Source organism: Salvelinus sp. IW2-2015, linkage group LG20 (assembly GCF_002910315.2).
Source record: "Salvelinus sp. IW2-2015 linkage group LG20, ASM291031v2, whole genome shotgun sequence".
Lineage (NCBI taxonomy): Eukaryota > Metazoa > Chordata > Actinopteri > Salmoniformes > Salmonidae > Salvelinus > Salvelinus sp. IW2-2015.
This window is the reverse complement of record NC_036860.1, coordinates 5,138,516-5,163,801: the sequence shown is the minus strand read 5'-3', so window position 1 is coordinate 5,163,801 and position 25,286 is coordinate 5,138,516. Positions and strand designations below refer to the sequence as shown.

Below are 25,286 nucleotides of genomic sequence, written 5' to 3'. Positions count from 1 at the left end.
AATGGCTGTGGTCATTGTTTTATCATGTCAACAGCCTTATTGCAGGCAATTCCTCACAGAAAACATGTTCATAAAGGCCCAGCAAGTCAACTGTGTCAAAAGGTTGTATATCATGCTATATTTCCATTAATACTTCATATGAATTATATTTATTTGTTGACATTTCAAGACCTCATGTACATAGTACTGTAATTTCATAGTTTACTAAAGTAAAAAGTCACAACACAATTTGTGGTCAACAGGGGGCCCTGTTTCCTCCAATAAGAATGGAATCTAACAAACATTAAAAAAACGTCATGCCAGAGACCAGGCCACATCATGATTCGTGTCCCCAACACTCAAGAAATCACTGATGCTGGCCAGGGAACAAGTCATTCATCTTAAGCTGTACTCATTTAGATGTGGACTTTTTTTTTTACATCTAAATATTTCTTAAGGGTGAGCATATTTTAAATGTCATTATTTGTAAGATGGCTAACTAGCTAGTTTGCTATCTAGCTGTTAGCTACACCGCTAACAGTCATGTACTGTAGCTAGCGCTCTTGCATCTCCCGCCCGACATATTGATAACTAGCTTGCTGGGAAGCTAGCTAACGTTACTGTAGAAACATGTACAGGTACTCTACTAGTGAACGTTATCTTTGACAAGCATGTAACTGTAAACTCTATAGCCATGGCTATCTAGCAATCACATTGCACACGGTTTGTGTTTAGAATATCAACATCTTTCTCGTGCCAGATCAGTTAGTCTAATTTAGTTAAACTAGCCTACCTAGGTTGAGGTATTTGTTCGACCTAGACGCTAACTAGCTAGCTACATATGTAAGTGGGTAACAGAGGAAATGTTCGATATGGGGCTAACTTGTGATAATGTACACTTTATAACGTTCGTCCAGGATCAACTCTTCCAACTACTGTACTGTAGATTTGTATAGCCAGACTCGTCAGTCGTAAGCAGACTCACTTTAGCTAGTTCGATTTTTATCTTCTCGAAATATTGACCGATTACTTTTAACTAACTAGCTTGTAAAGACGACAGACAGGAAGTTCAAAGCATGACGAATTTTAAAGCCATGGGTTTTCGAGGCTGTCGTATGCTTTGTTGAGTCAGGAGCACGTGAAGCCTGAAAAGTAATTTTCACCTGTTTAACGTTATACAAATTCATGATGTGAATTGTCTCGTCTTTATTTGAGTAGTTAATGAGTGAGTAACTTAATGAAAATGTATGTTTGTACGTATTCTTACGGTATGCAAGGCCTACGACAAAACGGGTGTGACAATAATAGAATTATACTCAGAGTAGGCCTAAAACATGTTAACTAGAAAGGTAACTAACTTTTTTTTAAATACATATTGTGTTGACAGAGACCAGGACCTAAAGAAACAGGTGAACATGTCAATCCTGTGTCAGGACCGAAGCGGTCGCTGGCAGGATATTCAGAATGGGCTGCAGTTCATCCAGTGAGTATGATCAGGACTCCCCAGTCCAAGTCAGTGTACCCAGGGAATGCAGATTGGTTGAGCGCATAGGGAAATCAGGCTACAGAGCTGTTGTCAGCCACCAATGGATGGTCTTGGGGGAAGAGAATTACAATTAATTTTCGCAGGAGACAGCCTAAGTGTTTGCATAGTGGTAACTGACTTGTTGTACAGTTCCAGGCAGATGTTGTTTAGCCATTTCTAGATCTTGTGCCTCAATGTGAGTAATATTGAAATTGTATTATTTGGGAAAAGATTACTCCATGATGTCCTTGAATGGTGTAACACTTGAATATGCTCATGTTTTCAGTGTCAACGGAAGGAGATCTAAGTTTGAACTTGTTTGTTTCTAGGTCAACTTTGCCCTATCCTGGAACTCAGGAACGCTATGAGGTGATTATGCAATCAAGCCAATTGGCAGCACCTACATTCATGACATATGAAGCTCAGAATGCACCTCATATTTTGGTATTTAGAAGTTGAATTTGTTTTTTCAGGTGTTCATTCAGGACCTTGTGAAGAATCTGTTTGGTGAAGGAAATGACGTGTTCAATGAAGGGGAATGGATGCGATCTATAGAAATGTACACTGAGGCCTTGAGCATAGCAGAATATGCAGATTCGGAAGACATCAGTGTACCTACTGGAACGTTGGAAAAGCTGTATGCCAATCGAGCTGCTGCTTACTTGAACATTGTACCGGTAGGTCAAGTTTAAGAAAGTGGTGTGTTTTGTCTTACATTTATGACTGATGTATTATTTCTCTATTTATTTTCTGTTCAAACAGTGGTATAATTTGGGAATTGTATTTCAGGGTCTGCATGATGAAGCACTAGTAGACTGTGAGAAAGCTCTTCAATTGAATGAGGGAAACCATAGAGCTCTTTATAGGAAAGCCAGAGCCTTGAAAGAGATGGGCAGGCATAAAGAGGCCTATGAGACTGTAGCGAAGTGCTCCCTTGCAGTGCCTCAGGTGAGACCGCAGAGGAAATATACCATGTGGTAAAGTTCTGTAGATTGTTCCTTTTATTGTCTTAAGTTCATAATCCTTATTGTCAATATGTGATTGTTTTTTCAGGATCCCAATGTCATAGGATTGACTCAGGACCTGGCCAAAATGTTGGGATTGAAAATCCGTAAAGCCTATGTCAGGAGTAAGGTGAGTGTGTACTGTGTGGAGTATGAATTATGGCACATGGGCTACTTCAGTATGTGGCTTGGTATCTAACCGTGAGACATTTCTTTCAACAGCCTGCCTTAAATGTTTTGCCTGGATTAAGCTATTCAGGTGCATCCAATGACAAGGTAAAGGGAATTCCATTTCTTTGTGGGAATCTGCACACAATACAGATTATTTGCACCAAATGAACGTGGTGTACCAGCAAGTAAAGATTTTAAGAGCGTTCTTTTTTATTTGTTTCAGTCTCATGGATCTACATCTGTGGAAGATATAGAAATTGGTAAGAGATTCTGTGATTTAGTTTGAGTAATTTACTTAAAAGCCCAGTGCAGTCAAATGTGGTTTCCCTGTGTTTTGAATACACTGAGTATACAAAATATTAAGAACAACTGCTCGTTACATGACAGACTGACCAGGTAAATCCAGGTGAAAGGGGAGGAGGGGGTTAAAAAGGGGTGGGGAGGAGACAGGTTAAAGAAGGATTTAAGCACAGGAGGTTGGTGGCACCTTAATTTGGGAGGACGGGCTTGTGGTAATGGTTGGAGTGGAATGGTAGAAACCATGTGTTTGATGCCATTCCATTAGCGCCGTTCCAGCCATTATTATGAGCCGTCCTCCCCTCAGCAGCCGCCATTGTTTTTAAGCCTTGAGACGATTGTGAATGTGTGCCATTCAGAGGGTGAATGGGAAAGACAAAATATTTAAGACTCTTTGAACAAGGTATGGTAGTGGGTGCCAGGCTCACCGGTTTGTGTGAAGAACTGCACCGCTGCTGGGTCTTTCACGCTCAATAGTTTCCTGTGTATCAAGAATGGTCCACCAGCCAACTTGACACAACTGTGGGAAGCCTTGGAGTCAACATGGGCCAGCATCCCTGTGGAATGCTTTCAACACCTTGTAGAGTCCATGGGCCCAACGAATTGAGGCTGTTCTAAGGACAGGGGGGGGGAAGGTGTTCCTAATGTTTGGTATACTCCGTGTATATTTCAACCATGAGGTTGGAATAATACTGTGAAATTATGTACATTATAATGCCCTTTTAGTGTAAGAGCTGTTTGAAAAGACCGCCTGAAATTTCAGGCTGTTTTGGTGGGATGGAATTTTGGTCTGCCTTGCTAAATTAGTTAATAGACCAATAGATGGGTTGGCTGACATCACGTAAGTGATGCACTGTATTGATGTGGCTGGAAGGCGTGCGTTGTTATGATTCTGAACGGTCAGATGGCTAGTAACAACTGACAAGAAGCTGTCGTGTGTGGAATTGTAGTAAGCTCGCTTCAACTCGTTGTATATTGTTATTGATACCATGTCTTGTTTTGACTCATGTCTATGCTGATATGGCAAACAAAAATATAAACCTATCGTACAACAATTTCAAAGATTTTACGGAGTTACTGTTCATATAAAGGAAATCAGTCAATTGAAATAAATAAATTGGGCCCAAATCTATGGATTTCACGTGACTGGGCAGGGGTGCAGCCATGGGTGGGCCTGGGAAGGCATAGGCCCACTAGGCCCAACCACTGGAGAGCCAGGCCCAGCCAATGAGTGAGTTTTTACCCACAAAAGGGCATTATCACAGACAGAAATACTTCCCCCCCCATGCCAATTGCACACTCCCTCAACTTTAGACATCTGTGGCATTGTGTTGTGTGACACAACGTGGCCTTTTGTCCCCAGCACAAGGTGCACCTTTGTAATGATCATGCTGTTTAATCAGCTTCTTGATATGCCACACCTGTCAGGTGGATGGATTATCTTGGTAAAGGAGAAATGCTCACTAACAAGGATGTAAACAAATTTGTGAGAAGCGTTTTGTGCATATGGAACATTTCTGGGATTTTTTTTTATTTCCGCTCATGAAACATGGGACCAACACTTTACATGTTGCATTTTATATATTTGTTCAGTGTATTTGAGACAACAATTGCTCATTGTGCAAATGTATTTGTTTTCAATTAACATTTTGTGACAAAATAAGCCAACCCTGTCTGTTTTGCCCCATAGTTGCGCACGCGTCAGTTTTGTTGATCAACAACCAACCCGTCCATAAGGGAGCGATCCAAACCTCTGCCAACAAAAGCTTTTTTTCCATTTCCACTCCCCACTCAGTTAGCAAAATATCTTACTTGAGAAATTTCTCTTTGCGAATAAGTTATTTTTAATTGTGTAACTAATTTTAATTGAAAACAATCACAGTAAGTTACTGAGTTGTTACCCAGAAATGATTTGATGAGAGAAAAACGGCTGCATTGGACCTTTTTAAATGTGGAATGTCTTGTTGCTAAAAATAATGTTTGCACTTTCCATATTCCCACCTGTGTTGTAGAAGTGAATCAGCCCCCTCAGGAAACTGACGGTCCAGACCCAGCCCGCCCAAGCCTAGACCCATTGGCAGCAATGAAGGTGCACCCCCCTCAGAATGAGGGAATAGAAGCTGAATCTCCCCCATTCAGCATCATCCCTTCGGTATCGCCTGTTGAGGTTCACACCCCAGAGCCCAATCATGTTCCGGTGCCCCTGCCCATTTCCAAGCCCATGCCTACGTTGCTCAACGGTGCCAGAGCCAGCCCTACCCAGTCTTATCATTTGCCAATGCAAAAGTCTCACTCGGACTTCGATGTGGAAATTATTGGAGATGACTTGGATGATCTGCTGGACCAAGCTGGCCCCGGCCCCACAGAATCTCCCATTGTACGTTCATGGGAGATTGCTGCTAATGTAGGAAAACTTTATTATTTATTTATTTTTTGCACATTCAATTATAGTTTTTGTTTTCAATTTGGCCTTTTCACTATCATGTTAAAACAATATCTAATGTAGAGTGTATTGTTCTCTCTCTAGGTCATTCCCACCATGAAGGGCCCTATCCCTTTTCCAACCAGTGCCCCCTCAAATTCCATGTCTAGTCCTTTCCTTATGCCATCTCACATGAACCCCTTTATGCATGTGGCATCACAGTGCACAGTGACTCTGCCTCCTCCCTACCACAAGCCACAAGCCAGCGGGTACTCTTTAGGTCTGGACACCTTCGGGGTCTCCTCTCCATTGGACTCACTGGATAGTCTCTCCATGTCAGAGCCTCAGACAGGTATGCAAGGAGTTGCATACAGCCAGTTTAACGGTAATACCTCTCGAATGTGTTGAACATTTGTTATTATCCTTATGTCTTATATCTGGGGCGGCACGTAGCCTAGCGCTTGAGAGCCAGTAACCAGTAAGCTGCTTCGAAAATCTGTCCATATGCCCTAGAGCAAGGCACTTAGCAGATGCTCTTATCCAGAGCAATTAAGGTTAAATGACTAAAATGTAAATAACTTCTTATTGAATAGTGAAATCTCAATTGCTAACAAATTTGGATTTTGACAAAACAATCAACTGAAATTCTATTTTTTGTTATTTACTTTTCATAAACGTTTTGTCAATGTTGTCTCTCTGATGTATTTTTCTTCCCCCCCCCAAATCTAGGATATAGTCAGCATCCATTCATGCAGGTGAGTCTAGCTAGTCTAGTCTTCATGTCCCACTGATATTTTCACAACAGTACCTTGCGTTATATGTCGTTTAGTTTTTCTTGTCTATTTAAAAAAAATAATAATAATCATGATATTTGTTTCCCCTCCAGTTGACTGACCATGATAAGCCAATGGGAATGGCCCTGGGGATGCCAGATGTAACCCCCCTCCCTGCTATTGTGGATCTGTCCAAAAATCCCCTGGCTGATACTCATGAATTCAAACAGGCATGCTCAAACTGCTATGTCAAAACTGGTAAGAACATGCTTTATGTAATATAAACGCAACATGCAACAATTTCAAAGATTTTACTGAGTTAGTTCATATAAGGAAATCAGTCAATTTAAGTAAATGATTTAGGCCCTGATCTATGGATTTCACATGACTGGGCAGGGGTTTATTTTAGCTCATGAAACATGGGACCAACACTTTACATGTTGCGTTTTTATATTTCTGTTCAGTGTATATGAATAAGTCTGTTTTGCTTATTGTGCGACATCTAAGAGTATGAAACCGGGTTGATAAATGGGTATGGGACATGATAATTATTGTATGTGAAAGCTCATGTTGATATCCTATCACTAGGGCTTGGAGTGTTGGATTTCACACTCTATACCGAAGAGCACAAATGCAAGAAGGACATATTACTTGGAAGGATAAAAAATCAACCAGACAAGTCATGGAAGCTGATCAGACCCAGACCGACAAAATCCCAGTATGTTGGACCATACTACATCTGCAAAGGTAAGCCTTGAAAATACTACTACTATAATAATACTACTGCTACTCCAATACTACTACTATAATAATACTACTACTACTCCAATACTACTACTCCAATGTGCTTCATGGCCCGTCTGTGCCAGTGTTCAGCTGCCTATGGKGATTATTAACTAAAACGATGACCTTGTAGATGTCTCCATTGGAGAGGGGTGCAGGTACCCTGGTCACTGCACATTTGCCTACTGCCAAGAGGAGATTGATGTTTGGTCCCTGGAGCGCAAAGGCTTCATCTGCAGAGACTTTCTCTTTGATCCATTTGGGCCCACCAGTAAGATCAATCTGACTGTCCCCAAGATCCTACAGGAGCATCACGGGATATTCATGTTCCTCTGCGGAGTAAGTTGGGCTTTTTAATGTAAAAAAAAAAAAATGTGATGTGTTCCTCCTGTAATGGGGTGTCTTCATTGATAAGTTGCTGGGTCTGTCTTATTGCATTGCCATTGTTGTGTTAGAGCAGTAAGGGTGCACAAATCTGGTTCTTGAGTGCTGCAGTGGATGCTTGGTTTTGCCTTTTAATAACCCCAGAGTAATAGTGTGTGGACTCTAGACAATCCATTTTTTTAAGTGTCAGGGAGAAATGAAAACCAGCAGGACTGAGGACATCTGACTGGAGTGGAGCACCACTGTGTTATAGAGAGAAAGTTTGGCTTGAAGTTCCCCTGATATAACCTGACTGTAACCACATCCTCTATCCTCATTCTTCTCATGAGCAATACAATTTCACGGTAACAATGAGGCTGAGACTACGATTTTATTTCTGTTTTAAAAGTATACCAAACAAAAACCAATGATTACAAAGTTAAACCATACATATCTATGCACTAGGACAACTTAACAATTTCCACTGATAAAAAATCAAATTAAACATTTACTTGAAGATACAAAGTTTGGTAACAGAATTACGGTTAGTTGTTTTTGCCATCATTCTGTTACCGTGGAATTACCTTGATACAACACTGACGTTGACTGTCATATTACTGCCTATGGTATAACCTTCAGCGTCAGTTTTATGAGTGGGAGCTGTGCCCTTTATTAAAACCTCTACTCTGTGTACAGTGTCTTGTAAGAGTTGTCCATCCCTCTAATGCATCTGATCTGATCTCCAGGTGTGTTTTGATCACAAACCCAGAATAATCAGCAAAACCAATAAGGACAACCCATCTCTTTGCTCTCACCCCGTGACAAAACATGCCTTTGAAGATCAGAAGTAAGCCATTTCACTTGTTTACACATGCTGAGAGATGCAGAGGTTTTTAAGTGAATTAAGCAGCGGTCTACCTTGTAAGTGATGGTTTGTGGCTGACCGCTCTGGTTCCTCTGGTAATTAAAAACGTTCTTATACTGTAAGAATGTTCATTTTGGAAACACAAACTCGACTAAACATTGTGTATAGTTTTGTAGCATAACTGCAAGGGGAATTCAAACAGACTTTTTCTCTGAATCTTAATTTTGTGAAGAATGTAGGTGGGTTTTTGAGTTTTGGCAACTATAGTTTTTTGTTGCGTTAAGCCCACTAGTGTATATTGTAACATGATTCTATGCTCTGCACAGTGGGGTTGTGAACTTGATGAGTTGTTGTGCTTCCAGGTGCCTGGTCCACATTCTGAGGGAGAACACTGTGCGCTACTCCAAAATCCGTCCGTACAGTCCGCAGAACCAGATGGACATCTGTCGGCATGAGGTGCGCTACGGCTGCGTGCGGGAAGACGAGTGCTTCTATGCCCACAGCCTGATCGAGTTGAAGGTGTGGATGATGCAGCACCAGCTAGGTAAGCTCTTACCACCTATTAAAGGTGCCTTCAAATAGCATCTAATCAAAGAATGTTATTGGTAATTCAACAAGATTACTTTTACCAGTTGTAAGACATGGCACCTCTGCTTCTAGCTCCTAAGCAACTTTGTAGTATTTTGTTTTTGTGTGTTATTTCTTACATTATTAGCCCAGAACGTTTTTTTGTGTTATTACATACAGCCGGAAAGAGTATTTTAAGGACCTTCTGGTAACTTTTGTGGGTTTTCTAAGTGAACATCCCTCTTAAAACTATTTGCAATCTGTTTATGATCATATAGGTATCACTCCTGAAAATATAGTCCATGAGGCCAATAGGTTTTGGAACATGGAGGCAGGCTCCCAAGGATCCCTGGTAAACAGTCATTGTACACAACACTATATTCAGAACATGCTTTATTTCCTAAATGTATTTCTAATGTTCATTTGACTGCAGATTTTCCACATGACCTAACACAAACCATTTATTTTGTGTCATTCCAGCAATTCACCACACCACTGAAGAGGTTTGGACCCCCAAATCTGAAGATGCAGTTTGTGTGTGGGCAGTGTTGGAGAAACGGCCAAGTTAGTGAGGCAGACAAGAACAAGAAGTACTGCACTGCCAAAGCCAGGCATTCGTGAGTAGTTCTCTCCCCTGAAACCATTTCAGGACAATTTGAATAATGAGCCTGGTCAGCATAGTGAATTTCATCTGACCTGTGTTGCAGGTGGTCAAAAGACAAACGAGTGGTGCTGGTGAGTTCCATCGAACGCAAGAAGTGGACAACGATCCGCCCTCTCCCAACAAAGAAGCCCATCCCGTCTCAGTTTGAGGTAGGCCTAGGAGGGCTGAAAATGCTCCCAGAGCAACTGATCTGACCACATACTCAGCTGACTCGTATGGCAATCTCCCAGAGAGAATCATGTTTTGTCCTCGTGTAAAGTGCTCATGTTTTGTGTGTGTTTTACTTACAGATTTGTATGCACGTGTCCACTGGCAAAAAGTGCCAGTACATTGGCAACTGCACATTTGCACACAGCACAGAGGAAAGGGACCTGTGGACATACATGAAAGAGAACAACAGTGAGTTTGTTACAGATAGACTGTAGTTTTTGTACAGCAGTTCATGCCTATGTGATGTACAGTAAATATATTATGATGACTAATACAAACTTAATCAGATACTAAACTGTGTGTGTCCATTTAGTTCCTGACATGGAGCAGCTGTATGAGCACTGGCTGCAGTCTCAGAAGCCTGGCTGGAGCGAGGAGGCCTCCAACAGCGCCATCAAGGAGAACGGGAAGCAGATCCACATGCCCACAGACTATGCGGAGGACGTGGTAAGCAATCTTTGTTTTAACCACGCCCAGATGGTTATATAACCGTCAACATGCTGTAAGTGACCACAAACCTTCAACATGCTAATATCATCTTGATGATATCTGTTATGCTAGGCTGGCAACCACTGTTGGCTTTGTGGTAAGAACTGCAACAGTGACAGGCAGTGGCAGCAGCACATCACCTCAGAAAAACACAGAGAGAAAGTGTTTAACTCTGAAGACGATCAGAACTGCTGGCAGTATCGCTTCCCRACTGGCACCTTCAGAGTTTGRGAGAGGTAAGGTTTCTATGCTAATTCAARGRTTATTTAGGTCACTGGTGCCTAATTTGYTTACTGGAAATGGTGTTATTGGTGACTGACATTTCTGATACTGCATCCATTTCCACAGATACCTTAAAGGCACTTGCACAGAGGAGGAGTTGTGTAAGCTGGCTCATGGAAACGAGGAACTAAAGGAATGGACYGAGCGCAGGGAGTTRCTTTTGATGAAACTGGCCAAAGCAAGAAAAGACCATCTTATAGCCCCAAATGACAATGACTTTGGCAAATATAGTTTTCTGCTTAAAGACATAAAGTAATGATTTGATGACAATGATTATGTTGGGATGCAATATATTTTGCAGTGTTAAGTAAAAGAGTTACAGGTTCAGGTAAGCCTTTGGGAGGCTCTAGTCTGTACCATTAAGAGGAGAGATGCAGATCACAGCTTGATTTTAATGGAAAGTACACAGTTGGCCATGTGTTCCAAATGATCATAGCGGTGTTCCTTTTATCACAGATAAAGAGATGCACCATTGCCTTTTACGTAACGTAGCAATCATTGACGCGTCACAAAGATTGCTTGTCATAAAATGGATTGATGACCTGCTCAGAGAAGCCAAAGCAGGGGTAGACACCATCAGAACAGCTCTTATGTCGAAAGGTCACTTAAAAGGCTTGTTTTTGTATTAGAGTTTTTAAGAAAGGTTCCTTTTTGTTTTATACGATTCAAAAGTCTGAAGATTGGAATGTTTGAAATGGAATTCTGCATCCTTTCACAAATTATGTTCACGTAGGTCTTTTTCGTTATTTGCATAATTTGTTGCATTTATGCCTGTTGGTTTTGGAATATGCCAACCAACCAAAATAAAATCTTGATTTCTTGTTGCAAGTATTGATTTTGTACTTGTTCATTAGGGTAGCAGCCTAAAAAATGTAGGTTGACATTCTATGCAATGTGCTTAGTTGTCATGAAGTCTAAAATGGAAGACATTTTGCAAAGTTTGATCAATGGTTTGTGGGATGACAATAGTTGAGTTCCTGCCTGACGACATTGCAGATGCATGCCAGATCTTACAACTCCTGGATAGGTGTCAGCTAAACACAACATGGGCCATTCCTCTGGCCAGACGTTGCTGACACCGGCCAGATCTTACAACGCCTGGATAGGTATTTTACGTATCAGCTAACCACACACGATATATACAAAAGTATGGACACCCCTTCAAATTTGTGTATTCGACTATTTCAGCCACACCCGTAGCTGACAGGTGTGTAAAATCAAGCACAAAGCCATGTAATCTACATAGGTAAACATTGGCAGTAGCATGGTCTTCCTGAAGAGCTCTGACTTTCAACGTGGCACTGTCATAGGATGCCACCTTTCCAAAAACTCAGTCAAATTTCTGTCCTGTTAGAGCTGCTCCAGTCAACTGTAAGTGCTGTTATTGTGAAGTGGAAACGTCTCGGAGCAACAACGGCTCAGCCGCAAAGTAGTAGGCCACACTAGCTCACAGAACAGGATCAACGAGTGCTGAAGCGCATAGCACGTAAAAAATAATCTGTCTTGCAACACTTACTACCAAGTTCCAAACTGCCTCTGGAAGCAATGTCAGCACAAGAACTGTTCGCAGGGAGCTTCATGAAATGGGTTTCCATGGCCGAGCAGCCGCACGCACACACAAGCCTGAGATCACCACGCACGATGCCAAGCGTCGGAAGGAGTGGTGTAAAGCTCGCCGCCATTGGACTCTGGAGCAGTGGAAACGCATTCTCTGGAGTGATTAATCACGCATCACCACCTAAGAGTCCGACTGACAAATCTGGGCTCGGCGGATCCCAGGGGAACACTACCTGCCCGAATACATAGTGCTAACTGTAACGCTTGGAGGAGGAATACGGTCTGTGGCTGTTTTCATGGTTCAGGTTAGGCCCCTTAGTTCCTGTGAAGGAAAATCTTAATGCTACAGCATACAATGACATTCTAGGCAATTATTTGCTTCCAACTTTGTGGTAACAGTTTGGGGAAGGCCCTTCCCTGTTTCAGCATTCCCCCATGCACAAAGCAAGGTCCGTGGTTTGTCGAGATCGGTGTGAAAGAACTTGACTGACCTGCACAGGGCCCTGATCGCAACCCCATCAAACACCTTTGGAATGAATTGTGAACGCCGACTGCGAGCCAGGCCTAACCTCCTAACTTCAATGCCCGACCTCACTAATACACTTGTAGCTGAATGGAAGCAAGTCCCCGCAGCAATGTTCCAACGCCTTCACAGAAAAGAGGAGGCTATTATAGCAGCAAAGGGGGGACCAACTCCATATCAATGCCCATGATTTTGGAGTGAGATGATCGACAAGCAGGTGTCCACATAATTCTGGTCATGTTGTAGCGATCTGTTAGTCAATACCATTGGTTGATGCATGCCATATCTAAGCAGGGGAATGTGACCCCTGTGATATACAGTGCCTATTGAAAGTCTCTACACCCTCCTTGGATTTCTTCAAATTTATTGTATTACAAAGTGGGTTTAAAATGGATTCGTTTTTTTGCCTACACTCTACATAAAATAATGTGGAGTAGAAATTCTAACATTTACAGATGAATGAAAAATAGATAACAAATATACACTACTGTTCAAAAGTTTGGGGTCACTTAGAAATGTCCTTGTTTTTGAAAGAAAAGCAAAAAAAATGTGTCCATTTAAAATGGCATCAAATTGATCAGAAATACAGTGTAGACATTGTTAATGTTGTGAATGACTATTGTAGCTGATTTTTAATGGAATGTCTACATAGGGGTACAGATGCCCATTATCAGCAACCATCACTCCTGTGTTCCAATGGCACATTGTGTTAGCTAATCCAAGTTTATCAGTTTAAAATGCTAATTGATCATTAAATCTAATTTAATTCGTCACATGCGCCGAATACGGCAGGTGTAGACCTTACAGTGAAATGCTTACTTACAAGCCCTTAACCAACAATGCAGTTTTAAGAAAATAACTACACAAAAAGAGAAAAGAAAAACAAATAATTAAAGAGAAGCAGTAAATAACAGTAGCGGGGCTGTATATACGGGGTACTGGTTCAGAGTCAATGTGTCAATATGTGGGGGCAACGGTATCGAGGTAATTGAGGTAATTATGTACATGCAGGTAGGGTTATTAAAGTGGCTATGCATAGATAACAGAAAGTAGCAACAGCGTAGGGGGGTGCACCACACGGTCAGGTCTCTGACGACCTCCCTATAGGCTGTCTCATTGTTGTCGGTGATCAGGCCTACCACTGTTGTGTCATCAGCAAACTTAATGATGGTGTTGGAGTTGTGCCTGGCCGTGCAGTCATGAGTGAACAGGGAGTATAGGAGGGGACTGAGCACGTACCTGTGTTGAGGATCAGTGTGGTGGATGTGTTGATACCTACCCTTACCACCTGGGGACAGCCCGTCAGGAAGTCTAGGATCCAGTTGCAGAGGGAGGTGTTAAGTCCCAGGGTCCTTAGCTTAGTGATGAGCTTTGAGGTCACTATGGTGTTGAATGCTGAGCTTTAGTCAATGAATAGCATTCTCACATAGGTGTTCTTTTTGTCCAGGTGGGAAAGTGCAGTGTGGAGTGTAATCCAGATTGCATCATCTTTGGATCTGTTGATGCGGTATGCAAATTGAAGTGGGTCTTGGATTTCTGGGATAATGGTGTTGTGAGCCATGACCAGCCTTTCAAAGCATTTCATGGCTACAAAGTGCTACGGGTCGGTAGTCATTTAGGCAGGTTACCTTAGTGTTTTTGGGCACAGGGACTATGGTGGTCTGCTTGAAACATGTTGGTATTACAGACTCAGATGTTGAAAATGTCAGTGAAGACACTTGCCAGACAACTGCATCTTTGATGTGTCTGGGTGGTTTAGTACATTATCCACAGTATAATTATTAACTTCACCATGCTTAAAGATATATATTAAATGTCTGATTTGTTATTGTTATCCATCTACCAATCACTGCCCTTCTTTATGAGGCTTTTGAAAAGCTCCCTGGTCTTTGTCGTTGAATCTGTGCTGGAAATTCAATACTTGTCCGAGGGACCTTACAGATGTTTGTATCGGGGTCAGAGGAAGGGTAGGCTTGCCTAAACAAAGGGGGTGAATACTTATGCAATTACTATATTTTAGTTATTTAATTTTGTAAAAATGTGTAGAATTTTATTTTCACTGACATTATGGATTACTTTATGTAGATTAATGACTAATTACAATTAAATCAACATTTGAAAAATCTACAAATTGTCACATTATTTTGATATTTCACCATCTTATAAACAGCAATAAGAATAACTATCAACAATACATACACCTGTAAGGAATGAATCTAAAAGGAATCATAAGGCCTATGGACCGATATAACATTTAAAGTTGATTTGTATTTGTATTTTTTTATTTTACCTTTACTTAGCAAGTCAAGAAATTATACAATGGTACATCAAATGACAAAGAGAACAATAGTCTTCATAATGTTATTTACATTTCATAATACTTTATAACATTGTTTCATCAAATATCAACCTGCTCAGCTACCATAGAATCTGGCCATCAGGATTTCCTATGTTGCAACTGAATATAGAAAATATGTCATTGGCTCTTGGTAGCTTCTTGGCAGGACTTCTCAACCCATGTCAGTTGAAGCAGCTACTCGGTGTTGTAGCTACAAATGAGGACACCGAGGTACGGACCTTGCCAACATTAAAAAATATATGTAATAATCCATTTTTTTAGGGAACAGTTGGGGTCTCAACTTACTGTTGACAGTTAGAATAGTAGAATACACAAGGTGCAATTTCGAACTTGGTTGTGCATCAGCAGTTTCCCTCTTCTTATATGTCACTCAATTAGCCCATGTCAATATATATTTTTTTAGATTGTTCAATTAGTCTAGCCAGCTATCTAAATGTGTAGTAATCATGGCCAAATTTTTGCTGTTCTCCAAATAGTATTTTAGAGTGCGGACCTCACTAAAACTCAGACCCTGGACCCTGTCGTGCTTGTGAAATGTGATGGTTTATCAAAGGAGAATTGCCCTTTCAATGACTGGTTTTAGTTGAGTGGTTGCCTATGCAACCACAGGAGAAAATAAACAGTATTTTCTACACAAGATTACTTAGTAAGTAGTAGCAACAACAAACATAAACTAGGGAGTGAATCACACTTTGTATCTTTGGGCAAATTTGGCATTTAGCAAATTATTAAAATGGCTATTAACTCACATTTGAATACTGAAGGTAAACAAAACCAAGTTCAACTATGCAAAATAAGCAAACAAATTAAGCTAATTTAAAATCATTTGAGCAACTTGATATTAAGTAAATTGTTTTGTTATCAATTTGTCATACATTCTTCCAACAAGCAGGTTTTGCCCACTCATTTGTTCAGAGCGCTGTCTAGTGTCTACCGTCACAATTCAGTAGTGGATTGCTGAGTTAACAAAAACTATCAACACCAATCAGATGTACATTTTTGTGTTCAAAATATGTATACTTAAGAAACATAACAACGAACTGTTCACAACCTCACATCCTGACTGAGATCCACAGTGGAATGAGAAACAAAAATATCAAATTTACTCATAAGACATTGATTGACATTGAGCTGCAGTCCGTTTATCATCCTTCAATGGCATGATGAAAGATGATGATCAGCAGGAAATGTGAATGAGGTGATCCTCTTGGTTAATATCAGGTGATGACACGGTTTCTTAATGACTCAGTTAAGTGTGATTCTCAGTGCCGTTGTGGGCGAGCTTGGTTTTGTGCTCGACGTGAGGGCCCCTGGTGGAATACTGTACCATCAGGAAGGGCTCCTTGGTCTCGCCCTCTCCTACAATACTCTCCTCATCTTCAGACTGGCCAATCCGCTGCAGGAGAAGGTAGCACCAACATCCGCAGATGAGAACACCGAGGGCAGCAACAGCAATGAGGATCACTACGATTGTCACCACCCCAGTAGTTGGGCTGTGGTCTGTGATGTACATGTTGCAACAGGAAGGTGACTCAGAGCATTGTCACAGAACAGGGTACTTGACAAGGACAGCGTGGTATGATCCCTTGTTGATTTTGGTGTCTTACGGTACTGCTTGGGAGACCTGGGGGTCACATAAAGCAAATAATGTTGAATATTTAACTAACAAAAACTAACAAAATAAACCCTGTTGTCAGTGCTTGTATCTGCACATCTGAATCTGTTTACAATGAATTTTCGGCAGACATCTGCTGACTCAACCATAGACCTGTGTAATAGGACTCAACACAGAATCTAACCTCCAAATCCACCAAAGAAGCAAAAGGCTTGAAATAATGTATTGATACAACATTAAGTTGATAGCCTACCACCCTGTGGTAGGTAATCATATAGTATCTATACGCTATATTCTGCATAACAGCGTATGCAATAATGAACTATGAACGGAACGCCTTTATCTCATCAACGCTAACGCATGTTTCAACTGTGCACGCCGAATCATTGCACAGTAATACGCATTTATGTATGTACATGCATGATACATCGGGTCGGAAGGAGAATCAAGACGCACTAAATGAGATTCCTTACAATTCCATTGCGACAGACAACGCGATCGCGTGTCTTCATCAATGTGCTATGCAGCAACAGCCCTGCCTGCATCAACATATAAAATCCATGGCTCTTCCTAAAGGAACCGATTTCATTAAAAAAAAAACGCTAATACAGTGTATTAAATACACTAGTAGCTACTCACGAAAGAACCGAACTTCAAGGCCCCTGTTTCAGTGCAGGAAATGAGACCATGTGATGCACAATATATAGAAACAAATGTTATTTGTGCTGTCAATCTCTATTTTAAAGCAACAGTAGTAGCTATATTATCTTCATTGACAACTTGTACATTAAAAAATATATATATCACTTAATGTTTGTCTATGGACACAATTTTGAAAAGTGAAATAGTTAAATGAGCTCAGATTTGCCGTGTTACCTTCTTGGTCTCATATCAGTCCTAGCTCAATGTTATGTGGTGGTATCATGCAAATACTGGTACATGCTCCAGACGCCAAAATATCACGTGATACATACAGGCTGCTTGTTCCTGAACGTTGGCTCGAGCTACTGTAAAGTATTTTTTATTATGAACACAACAAATACAAAAGAACATAAATATACAAACAAGAGTACATAAACCTAACAGACAGTATAAACCAAACAGTATTACATATCAAGATTAAATTTAAATTTGTTAAATACTTTTATGTTGCGTATTGCTTTTTTTTCTTTTTCGAGTGATCTATATAAATGTATTACCTTTGTCCACTAGATAACTTGTCAATATTGCACTTTCAAATGAAGGATCTTATTATATAATTGTATATATATATATGCAGTCAGTTTGAATAGTGATGTGCACAATGTTGGTGGTGGGGTTAGAGGCAAGACTGGTCGATATTGTGATTGTACATTTTCATAGGATCTATATGTAATCAAACTGCAACATGACTACCTGTTAATACAGTCTTATTGTGATGGCTACTGGTAAGTAATCAAGCTCATCGTACAAACTGCCCTACGTAGATCCACTTGTTGTCTTAGGCTTAAATGCCTTTAGGTTGAATGAATGAGTGGTTATGCTGCGGAAGAAGTCTTATTTCAGGATGTTTTAATTTAAATCCAGGCACCTTTGAGCATTCCCAATTCCATGGATTCACAAGGGTGTCACTGATTGTATAGGCGCTATTTATTTTCTTTCATCACATACAATTGTGTGCTTCTGTAGAATTCACTTAATGGCACTTTTTCAATGTGTATGCATGACATAAGCACAAATAAATGAGATCATTTTACCACCAAATGAGATCATAGTTCATTCTTTAATTTAAATTCTTTGTCTTTTGTTTGAGTTTGTGCTTTCTTGCCCGGACTAGCTTTTTTCCCATCATAACCCTCCTCCAGCAGTTCTGACATGTTTAGTGTATTATATGCATATATTATAAACTGGGTGGTTCGAGCACTGAATGCTGATTGGCTGACAGTATACTAAGCGTATGACAAAACAGCTATTAGCCATGGTATATTGGCCATATACCACACCCCCTCGTGCCTTATTGCTTAATTATAGCCTATCATAAACAGTGTTAGTGCATTATATGCATATATTATAGCCTTTCTATTATAAACGTGATGGGCACGTACTTCTAGGCTATGATCCATTACCTTTGGGAATGAAATATCAGGCAGGCCAGAAACCACTCAAAACCAGTAGCAATATTTACATTTTGCTAAAAATAAATTAAAACAAACAGGCATTGATATCAACATACTGCTTATGCTTCTTTCTACGTGAGCGTTTGCTGAAGGTCTTCCACCTCCAACTTCCACATTTTTCTGTGAATCGCAGCACGTTCAGAGAGGTCTGCCATCTTTACCGCGCGCAGGACAGGTTCTGGAGAGAGAGCCTGGATCATCCCCATCACCATGACATAGTTACCTGTGTAAAATCAGGGGGTAACAAATCAAGGGTTTTGTTAAATGTTGTACATATTTTGGCTGCAACTAGAAGGAAAATAAAAGTGCATCTCACCCTGAAGTAGGCATGGGTTGCCCTTAGGAATGTTGTTGACGCCATTGACAACGAATGTTCCTGTCTCGTCCAAAAGAAGCACCGTGTTGTGATCCGACCGAACTTCCAGTATTGTCCCTTGCATCCAAACCACAGAGACTACAAGTGCAGTGTTTTTCCATTGTCCCAGTCTTTTTATATTAAATTCGAGCTTGCCATTCAATCGGCTATCTTTTCCCTCTCGGAGTTGGCAGGAAAGAACTTTGATAGGAGGACTTTTCTTCTTTTCACCTGAAATTTGTCCAGAGTCCATGCCATCTGCGATTGAAAACTTTCAAACGAGTTAGTTATAAAAAATATTTCGTGTGACCTTTGACGTAATTGTGACCAATTTCCGGGATGTTGATTTCAACATTTGTCTTTTGTGTATTGTTTATATATAGACTTGTGTTCCCCCATGTACTTGTTATATCGATTTGTCGTTAATAATAAAAATACAATAAAATATTTGAACATTTCAAAATAAAAGCACACGTGGTGCTAACAGAGGATATTATCAAAGATTATAAACTGGGTGGTTTGAGCCCTGAATTCTGATTGGCTGAAAGCCATGGTATATCAGAATGTATACCACTGGTATGACAAAACATTTAGTTCTACTGCTCTAATTACATTGGTAACCAGTTTATAATAGCAATAAGGCTCCTCCGGGGTTTGTGATATATGGCCAATATAGGACACAGCCCTTAGCCGTGGTACATTCGCAATATACCACACCTCTTCGTGCATTTTTTCTTATTTATACATGACAATGGGAGTTGTTTTTCACAAAGCGACACGGAGGGCTGTCTAGCTCCCGCCTATCCTTACTTTGGATTGGTGGATACATTTCCATGAGGATTGTTGACGTAAACTGCCTGTATTCATTGGAGAGAGACTGTGCTACTAGCCTCATACAATGAATATGCATAGCTATCTCGAGATAACTCCTATATAAAGTGTTTTTTTCTCAAAGTTTCCGGGATGTCACGTGTCCTACTTATATCAGTACACTCGTAACAATTTAAGAAAGTTATATTCAACCAAATAAACCTCAAATAGAAAATAATACAGCCACCTGCTGCAGGGAGAAAGATTTTCCGCCGAGTTGGGCCTCTTTTTCTCTGGTATTTTCACTTGCTGATGATGGGCATAGGGAACACACGTTTTGTCGTACCCATTTGATTTCTTTGATCCTGATTGACCCATGCAGTTTCTTAGGCCTATCACTATTGTGAACCATCAACTGAACAAAGTAAAACCATGGTCCGTAAATAATGATGACATTGACGAGCAAATATAAAACAAGAAAATCAAATTGGACACTTTTTCATTTTAATTGAAAAGTCACATCTTTCTCCCTTTCTTTGAGAAAAGCATTTCTGGCAGGTTAAAGTGTCTCTTCTTAGTAAAACACACAACAGAACACCCTCATATTAATGTGCATTTCTTTCCCATTCCCAACATACAAAATGAAATAAACAAAAATGATATATAAAAAATAATAATAATTAAGTAGTTGATAAATAACCTACAGTAGTTATATTAATATTAATGATTAACCAATAGAAAATACAATTGTAGCAATGGAGTTGATAAAACACTATATATTATATGGCATATTTATTGCATACTGCACTCATTTGGCTGTCAAATATAATGTCAGCTTTAATGTCTTCTTTAAAAATAGATTACAAAAAGAGATGTAGTATTATGACGTGATATGATAATTATGCAACCTGGTCTAAATTATAATGCTTCTATTGCAATATTAGAATCTACATTTGCACTGCAATGAACAAGAGACCCAACAGGAAAAGCAAAGGGGCTGGATATGTGCCTCTGCTCTGGCCTAAAAGATAAGGAGAGAGAGAACAGAATAACAAGGTTAAGATCTGCATGTCCTCTGTCATTACTGTTACTGTCTGTTCCCAAACACATTCCTATACATTATAAGTATAATTATGTTTACGGTACATTACAGATAACTAATTTCCCTCATTGAAAGCTAATTATTTGTACACGTTCTAATGGAATCACATTTTAAAATGGATTTAGCACTGGCGAAGCATGCGAACCATTAATGCAACATTTGACACCTTACCGGAAGTTGTATTGGTGATGGGGATGGCAGTATTTGTTATCATGGGGGTGGTGTTTGAATCCACCCTTCCTCCGATCAGACCGATACCCAGCTTGTCAAGCTCAGACTGGAACTGCTTTGAGACCCAGTTGTGCACTACAGTGTTATTCTCAAAGGTTTTCAGGTCATTTAGGTTGGAGCCGAGGAGTCCAGACACTTCACTCACACTAAGAGCCTATTTAGAGGCAGAGAATTACAGAAAAAAATGATAGATGACAATGAATATGAGTCACTGCCATCACAGGTCATTGATGAATGCTATGGTTACGGGAATGAGCACATACCTGGACGACAGCTGAATCCAAACCAATAAAAGTGTTGATGTCCATGCTAATATTGACCCTAGACAGACTCCGTATGTAGGTGATATTGGCACCTCCTTAAAAAGGGCAACAAACATGGTGAGAATGAGGACTCGGGTGGCACAAGTGTTCTCTAATGTCACAGCCCGAGTGAACTAAATCGTTTAAATCACATTTATTACAGGACATCCAAGAAACCKTAGTTTTTCTGTATGTATGCAGAAAAGGGAGCCCTTACCCAGGTATGTCTGAATGAGCTGGTAGGATGTTAGCTGATCTGCAGTGGCGCGGGTTTTGAAGAAGTTGATAGGAAAGGCGATCTCAGCTACTGCAAAGAAGGCCTTCTTATGTGCTGAGGAACAGTTAGTGATTTCCAGAGCATCTGCATCTCTGTTGTGTTCAGAAGGCACAAGAAAAACACTAACTATGAACACGCAACCAAAAAAAGCATATGAAAATGTTCCAACATCATTTAAGGAGGGGTTTAGGCCTGGATACTCTGTTGAAGTCAACCACTGCAAGAGCACAACAAAGATACATGTGAAGTGGAGTGACTTGCACGACTTGACCACAAGGTAACTCTCTCACACAGCAAGATCTGTAGATGATCTTACCGGAGACTGTCATTTCTGATGCCTTGCAACACACTGAGGTCCAGTGCGCACAGGTTAGGCCCTCCAATTGAATTCAGTTCAGAGGCACCCAGCGAATTGCCAGCACTTAAGAACTTGGTGAAAATAACTTTGGCCTGAAATGGAAAAAGGAAGATGAAAGATACATTTAAATGCACACCTTTTAGAAGCAAAATYTTTATCATGTTTAAAAAAACAAAACAATTTAAAGACATTGCTGATGTAAAGTTAAACATCCCTACTTTGGCGGAGTCCCATTCTCCATTGCCATTGTCCATCAGTGCTGCTAGTGTGTCCACTGTAGTGATGTTCCACTTGTTAATCTGCTCCATGGAAGCCACGCGAGACACCGACCSAAGCACCTGAACCTGCTGGTCTGAGAGACCMTTGGGGTACGCCTAGTGGACAAGACCACACCATAAAGAGCTGTTACTGAATGACCACCTCTTGGCAACCTGTGAGTTTGAAATCTGTTGTGATTTCCTGTTTTGTGTCAGTAAAGTTTTATACCTGGTGTAGCTTCTCCAAAAGGACCTTTTGCATGTCATCATCATCTACCTTCTCAGTCAGGCTGGCCAGATTGTCCATTACTACTTGGGCGCTCAGACAGTGGTTGAACGTGGTGGTGTCATACCCAAAGGGGAACGCGTCATTGCTTATGGTCACTTGAGTAATGTTGCCAAGGGAGTCTGGACATGCATTTACTAAATAGACAAGTATTGAAAAGAAATGTGATCATTCATGTCATAAAGGAGCCTCCACTATTAAAACCACAGAACAGCTATATTGACCTGGTATTATTTAAACKTACCAGTGCTTCGTTTGGATCTCAAAGACTTGGTGCATTCTTTGAACAGCTTCTTCAGTTTCCTCTTCATTGTCTTGTTTGTACGTAGTCTTTTCATGAATTTCTTCAGGAACGTACTTTTATTCCGCTGTTTCAGTCAAAAGAGAACACATTAAGAAATAAYAAACGCATATAAGGTAAATGAGAGCTTTTCAAATTTTGATGGGTAACAATCTCAAATGATGTCACTCAAATTATGTCATTTAAAAGATAGGGGAGCTTCCTGCCGTCCAGTGCCTATATARTAGGCGGTGTCAGATGAAGGCCCAAAAAATTGTCAAAGACTCCAGTCACCCAAGTTATAGACTGTTCTCTCTGCTACCGCACGGCAAGCGGTAACGGAGAGCCAAGTCTAGGTCCAAAAGGCTCCTTACCAGCTTCTACCKCCAAGCCATAAGACAGCTGAACAATTAATCAAATGGCCACCCTGACTACACTGCTGCTACTCGCTGTTAATATCTATGCATAGTCAATTTACCCCTACCTACATGTACAAATTACCTCGACTAATCTGTACCCCCGCACATTGACTCGGTACTGGTACCCCATGTATATTCATTATTGTTATTTTGTGTTACTTTTTATTTTTACATTTCTTTAGTTATTTAGTAAACATTTTCTTAACTCTATTTTCWWAAAACGGCATTATTGGTTAAGGGCTTGTAAGTAAGCATTTCACGGTAAGGTCTACACCTATTGTATTCTAGGGAGTTTTTCCTAGCCACCGTGCTTCTACACCTGTTGTATTCTAGGGAGTTTTTCCTAGCCACCGTGCTTCTACACCTGTTGTATTCTAGGGAGTTTTTCCTAGCCACCGTGCTTCTACACTTGCATTGCTTGGTGTTTGGGGGTCTAGGCTGGGTTTCTGTACAGCACTTTGTGACATCAGCTGATGTAAGAAGGGCTTTATAAATAAATGTGATTGATTTTATATTCGGCGCGTGTGACAAATACAATTTGATTTGATTTGAATACAACATATTGTCAAAGTGCTACGCAATTGTCATGTATAGTATACCGTGCTGATGTGTTTCCAGAAGTTCTCTGTTAAGTACAGTGGAAGAATGTCAAGCTGCTCTAGAGTTTTTTCAGTCCATGTGCTTGGGTTTCTGAACAGARAAGAATAAAGACAGACTGATTAAGAAAAAATCAATAGACAAAAATGCATTGATTTTTCATTTTTTGTGTATCTACACAAATACAAATCAGCACAGCTCCGATATCAGTAATGTGACAAACCCATATGTGGTGTTGCCACTGCAGATAACAGTCTCCATAGCTGTAATCTGCTGATCTGAGAAGTCATTGCAGTTCTTTAGTTTCTCCAGGATGTAAGAGTCAGAGCTCTGAATGTAGTTCTCATCCAGAGTACATGCCATGTTGCCCAGGACCTCGAGATTATCTCGACTGAGCTGTGTCCCTTTGATGTTCTGGAATAAATCAAATGTCGTCATAATCACTGCTTTTAAACATTCAGTCAGAAACTTGTGTCTTTCGTCTTGAATACATAACTCACCAGGCACMTTTTGGCATTGTTCAGTAGATCAACCTTTCWTCCATCCAARGTGCTGGACAGGACGGAGAAGTCTGCTCTTCCTGTTTCAYTGAAGTAGGATCTGCAGTRGGTCTGTTGTATGTTGGTGTAGCTGGAGAAAGAMACAAACAGTTTACATTGTCTTTATGGTTKCATTTATAAGGCATTTTCATTTGGTTATGTCAGCGTAATAAARMAACAGTAAATAGTTKATCTYAKATTAGWTACCGTCATTTACAATGCATTTTACAATGTCAGTGACATGACCAACTTACCTGTAATACAGCAACATATCTGATGGATAGTTGTCAAAATCTTGAGGACTTTCACCTTTGATGTTGTTCCACATGCATGTTAGCTGTAAAACAACATGTTACTTTCTCATATGTCTGTACAATAAGCTCCTTGAAAACAGAGAAACATATTCAATATATATTCAGTTACTGGGTTTCCAGTAACTATTGTCATGCTTGTGCTGAGAGAATACATGCTTGGATTCATGTAGCCATGAAAAATAAATAAAAGCAGTTATAATTCATACAGGCACATTAACAATGTAATCTGGAGGCCTGGCTACCGGTTTTGATTGACTAGGGCCCTTTAGTTTATGTAGAAAAAGTTGTATTTTTAATATTCACCTGTGTCTCCTTGAGAACCACCTTTCTCCGACCGGCCCTATGTCTGCAAGCTCTGATGAGATGTTGAATTTTTGTTTTGGTGAAAGTCTGGACACGAGAGCAAGTGAATCCTTGAAGCACGTACTCAGAAAGGCTGCAAAGAAATCAATGCAGTACGTTCATTAGAGTTAATACAGGAACTATAAATGTATTTTTTAACCAATTTTTGTTCAAGTACATAATAAAAATGTATCCCCATGTGAAAATGATACA

The 25,286-nt window shown here is 40.3% G+C and overlaps 3 protein-coding genes across 9 annotated transcripts; 1 reads left to right on the top strand and 2 right to left on the bottom strand.

Moving 5' to 3' along the window:
• Window positions 1-276: 276 nt before the first annotated feature.
• zc3h7a (zinc finger CCCH-type containing 7A) lies at window positions 277-11,218 on the top strand. Of its 5 annotated transcripts, none has more exons than XM_070449147.1 (23): window positions 277-401; window positions 1,369-1,462; window positions 1,834-1,873; window positions 1,978-2,181; window positions 2,294-2,452; window positions 2,558-2,638; window positions 2,731-2,784; window positions 2,903-2,939; window positions 4,989-5,380; window positions 5,504-5,750; window positions 6,128-6,153; window positions 6,285-6,429; window positions 6,760-6,918; window positions 7,088-7,293; window positions 8,064-8,164; window positions 8,545-8,726; window positions 9,028-9,101; window positions 9,230-9,366; window positions 9,457-9,562; window positions 9,704-9,812; window positions 9,937-10,070; window positions 10,185-10,348; window positions 10,461-11,218. In XM_070449147.1, exons 1-23 carry the CDS (start codon window positions 353-355, stop codon window positions 10,648-10,650), a joined length of 3,090 nt encoding a protein of 1,029 aa, XP_070305248.1. In that variant the 5' UTR covers window positions 277-352; the 3' UTR covers window positions 10,651-11,218. The 5 variants fall into 5 exon arrangements, with proteins under 5 accessions (XP_070305248.1, XP_070305247.1, XP_070305249.1 ...); XM_070449146.1 differs by having other exon boundaries at window positions 5,504-5,783; XM_070449148.1 differs by having other exon boundaries at window positions 277-438; window positions 1,367-1,462; window positions 5,504-5,783.
• Window positions 11,219-14,734: 3,516 nt separating this feature from the next.
• On the bottom strand, window positions 14,735-18,669 carry LOC111981435 (stannin-like). Of its 3 annotated transcripts, none has more exons than XM_024012699.2 (2): window positions 17,325-18,669; window positions 14,735-16,457 (listed from the first exon to the last, which is right to left on the bottom strand). In XM_024012699.2, exon 2 carries the CDS (start codon window positions 16,344-16,346, stop codon window positions 16,083-16,085), a length of 264 nt encoding a protein of 87 aa, XP_023868467.1. In that variant the 5' UTR covers window positions 16,347-16,457; window positions 17,325-18,669; the 3' UTR covers window positions 14,735-16,082. The 3 variants fall into 3 exon arrangements, with proteins under 3 accessions (XP_023868467.1, XP_023868468.1, XP_023868469.1); XM_024012700.2 differs by lacking the exon at window positions 17,325-18,669 and adding an exon at window positions 17,088-17,266; XM_024012701.2 differs by lacking the exon at window positions 17,325-18,669 and adding an exon at window positions 16,922-17,058.
• A 2,016-nt stretch (window positions 18,670-20,685) lies between these two features.
• Window positions 20,686-25,161, bottom strand: mslna (mesothelin a). The gene is made up of 13 exons (XM_024012558.2): window positions 25,035-25,161; window positions 24,672-24,754; window positions 24,379-24,508; window positions 24,102-24,292; window positions 23,881-23,971; window positions 22,827-22,950; window positions 22,526-22,719; window positions 22,258-22,413; window positions 21,998-22,131; window positions 21,622-21,773; window positions 21,366-21,460; window positions 21,043-21,256; window positions 20,686-20,790 (listed from the first exon to the last, which is right to left on the bottom strand). Exons 2-13 carry the CDS (start codon window positions 24,743-24,745, stop codon window positions 20,717-20,719), a joined length of 1,629 nt encoding a protein of 542 aa, XP_023868326.2. The 5' UTR covers window positions 24,746-24,754; window positions 25,035-25,161; the 3' UTR covers window positions 20,686-20,716.
• Between the last annotated feature and the right edge of the window lie 125 nt (window positions 25,162-25,286).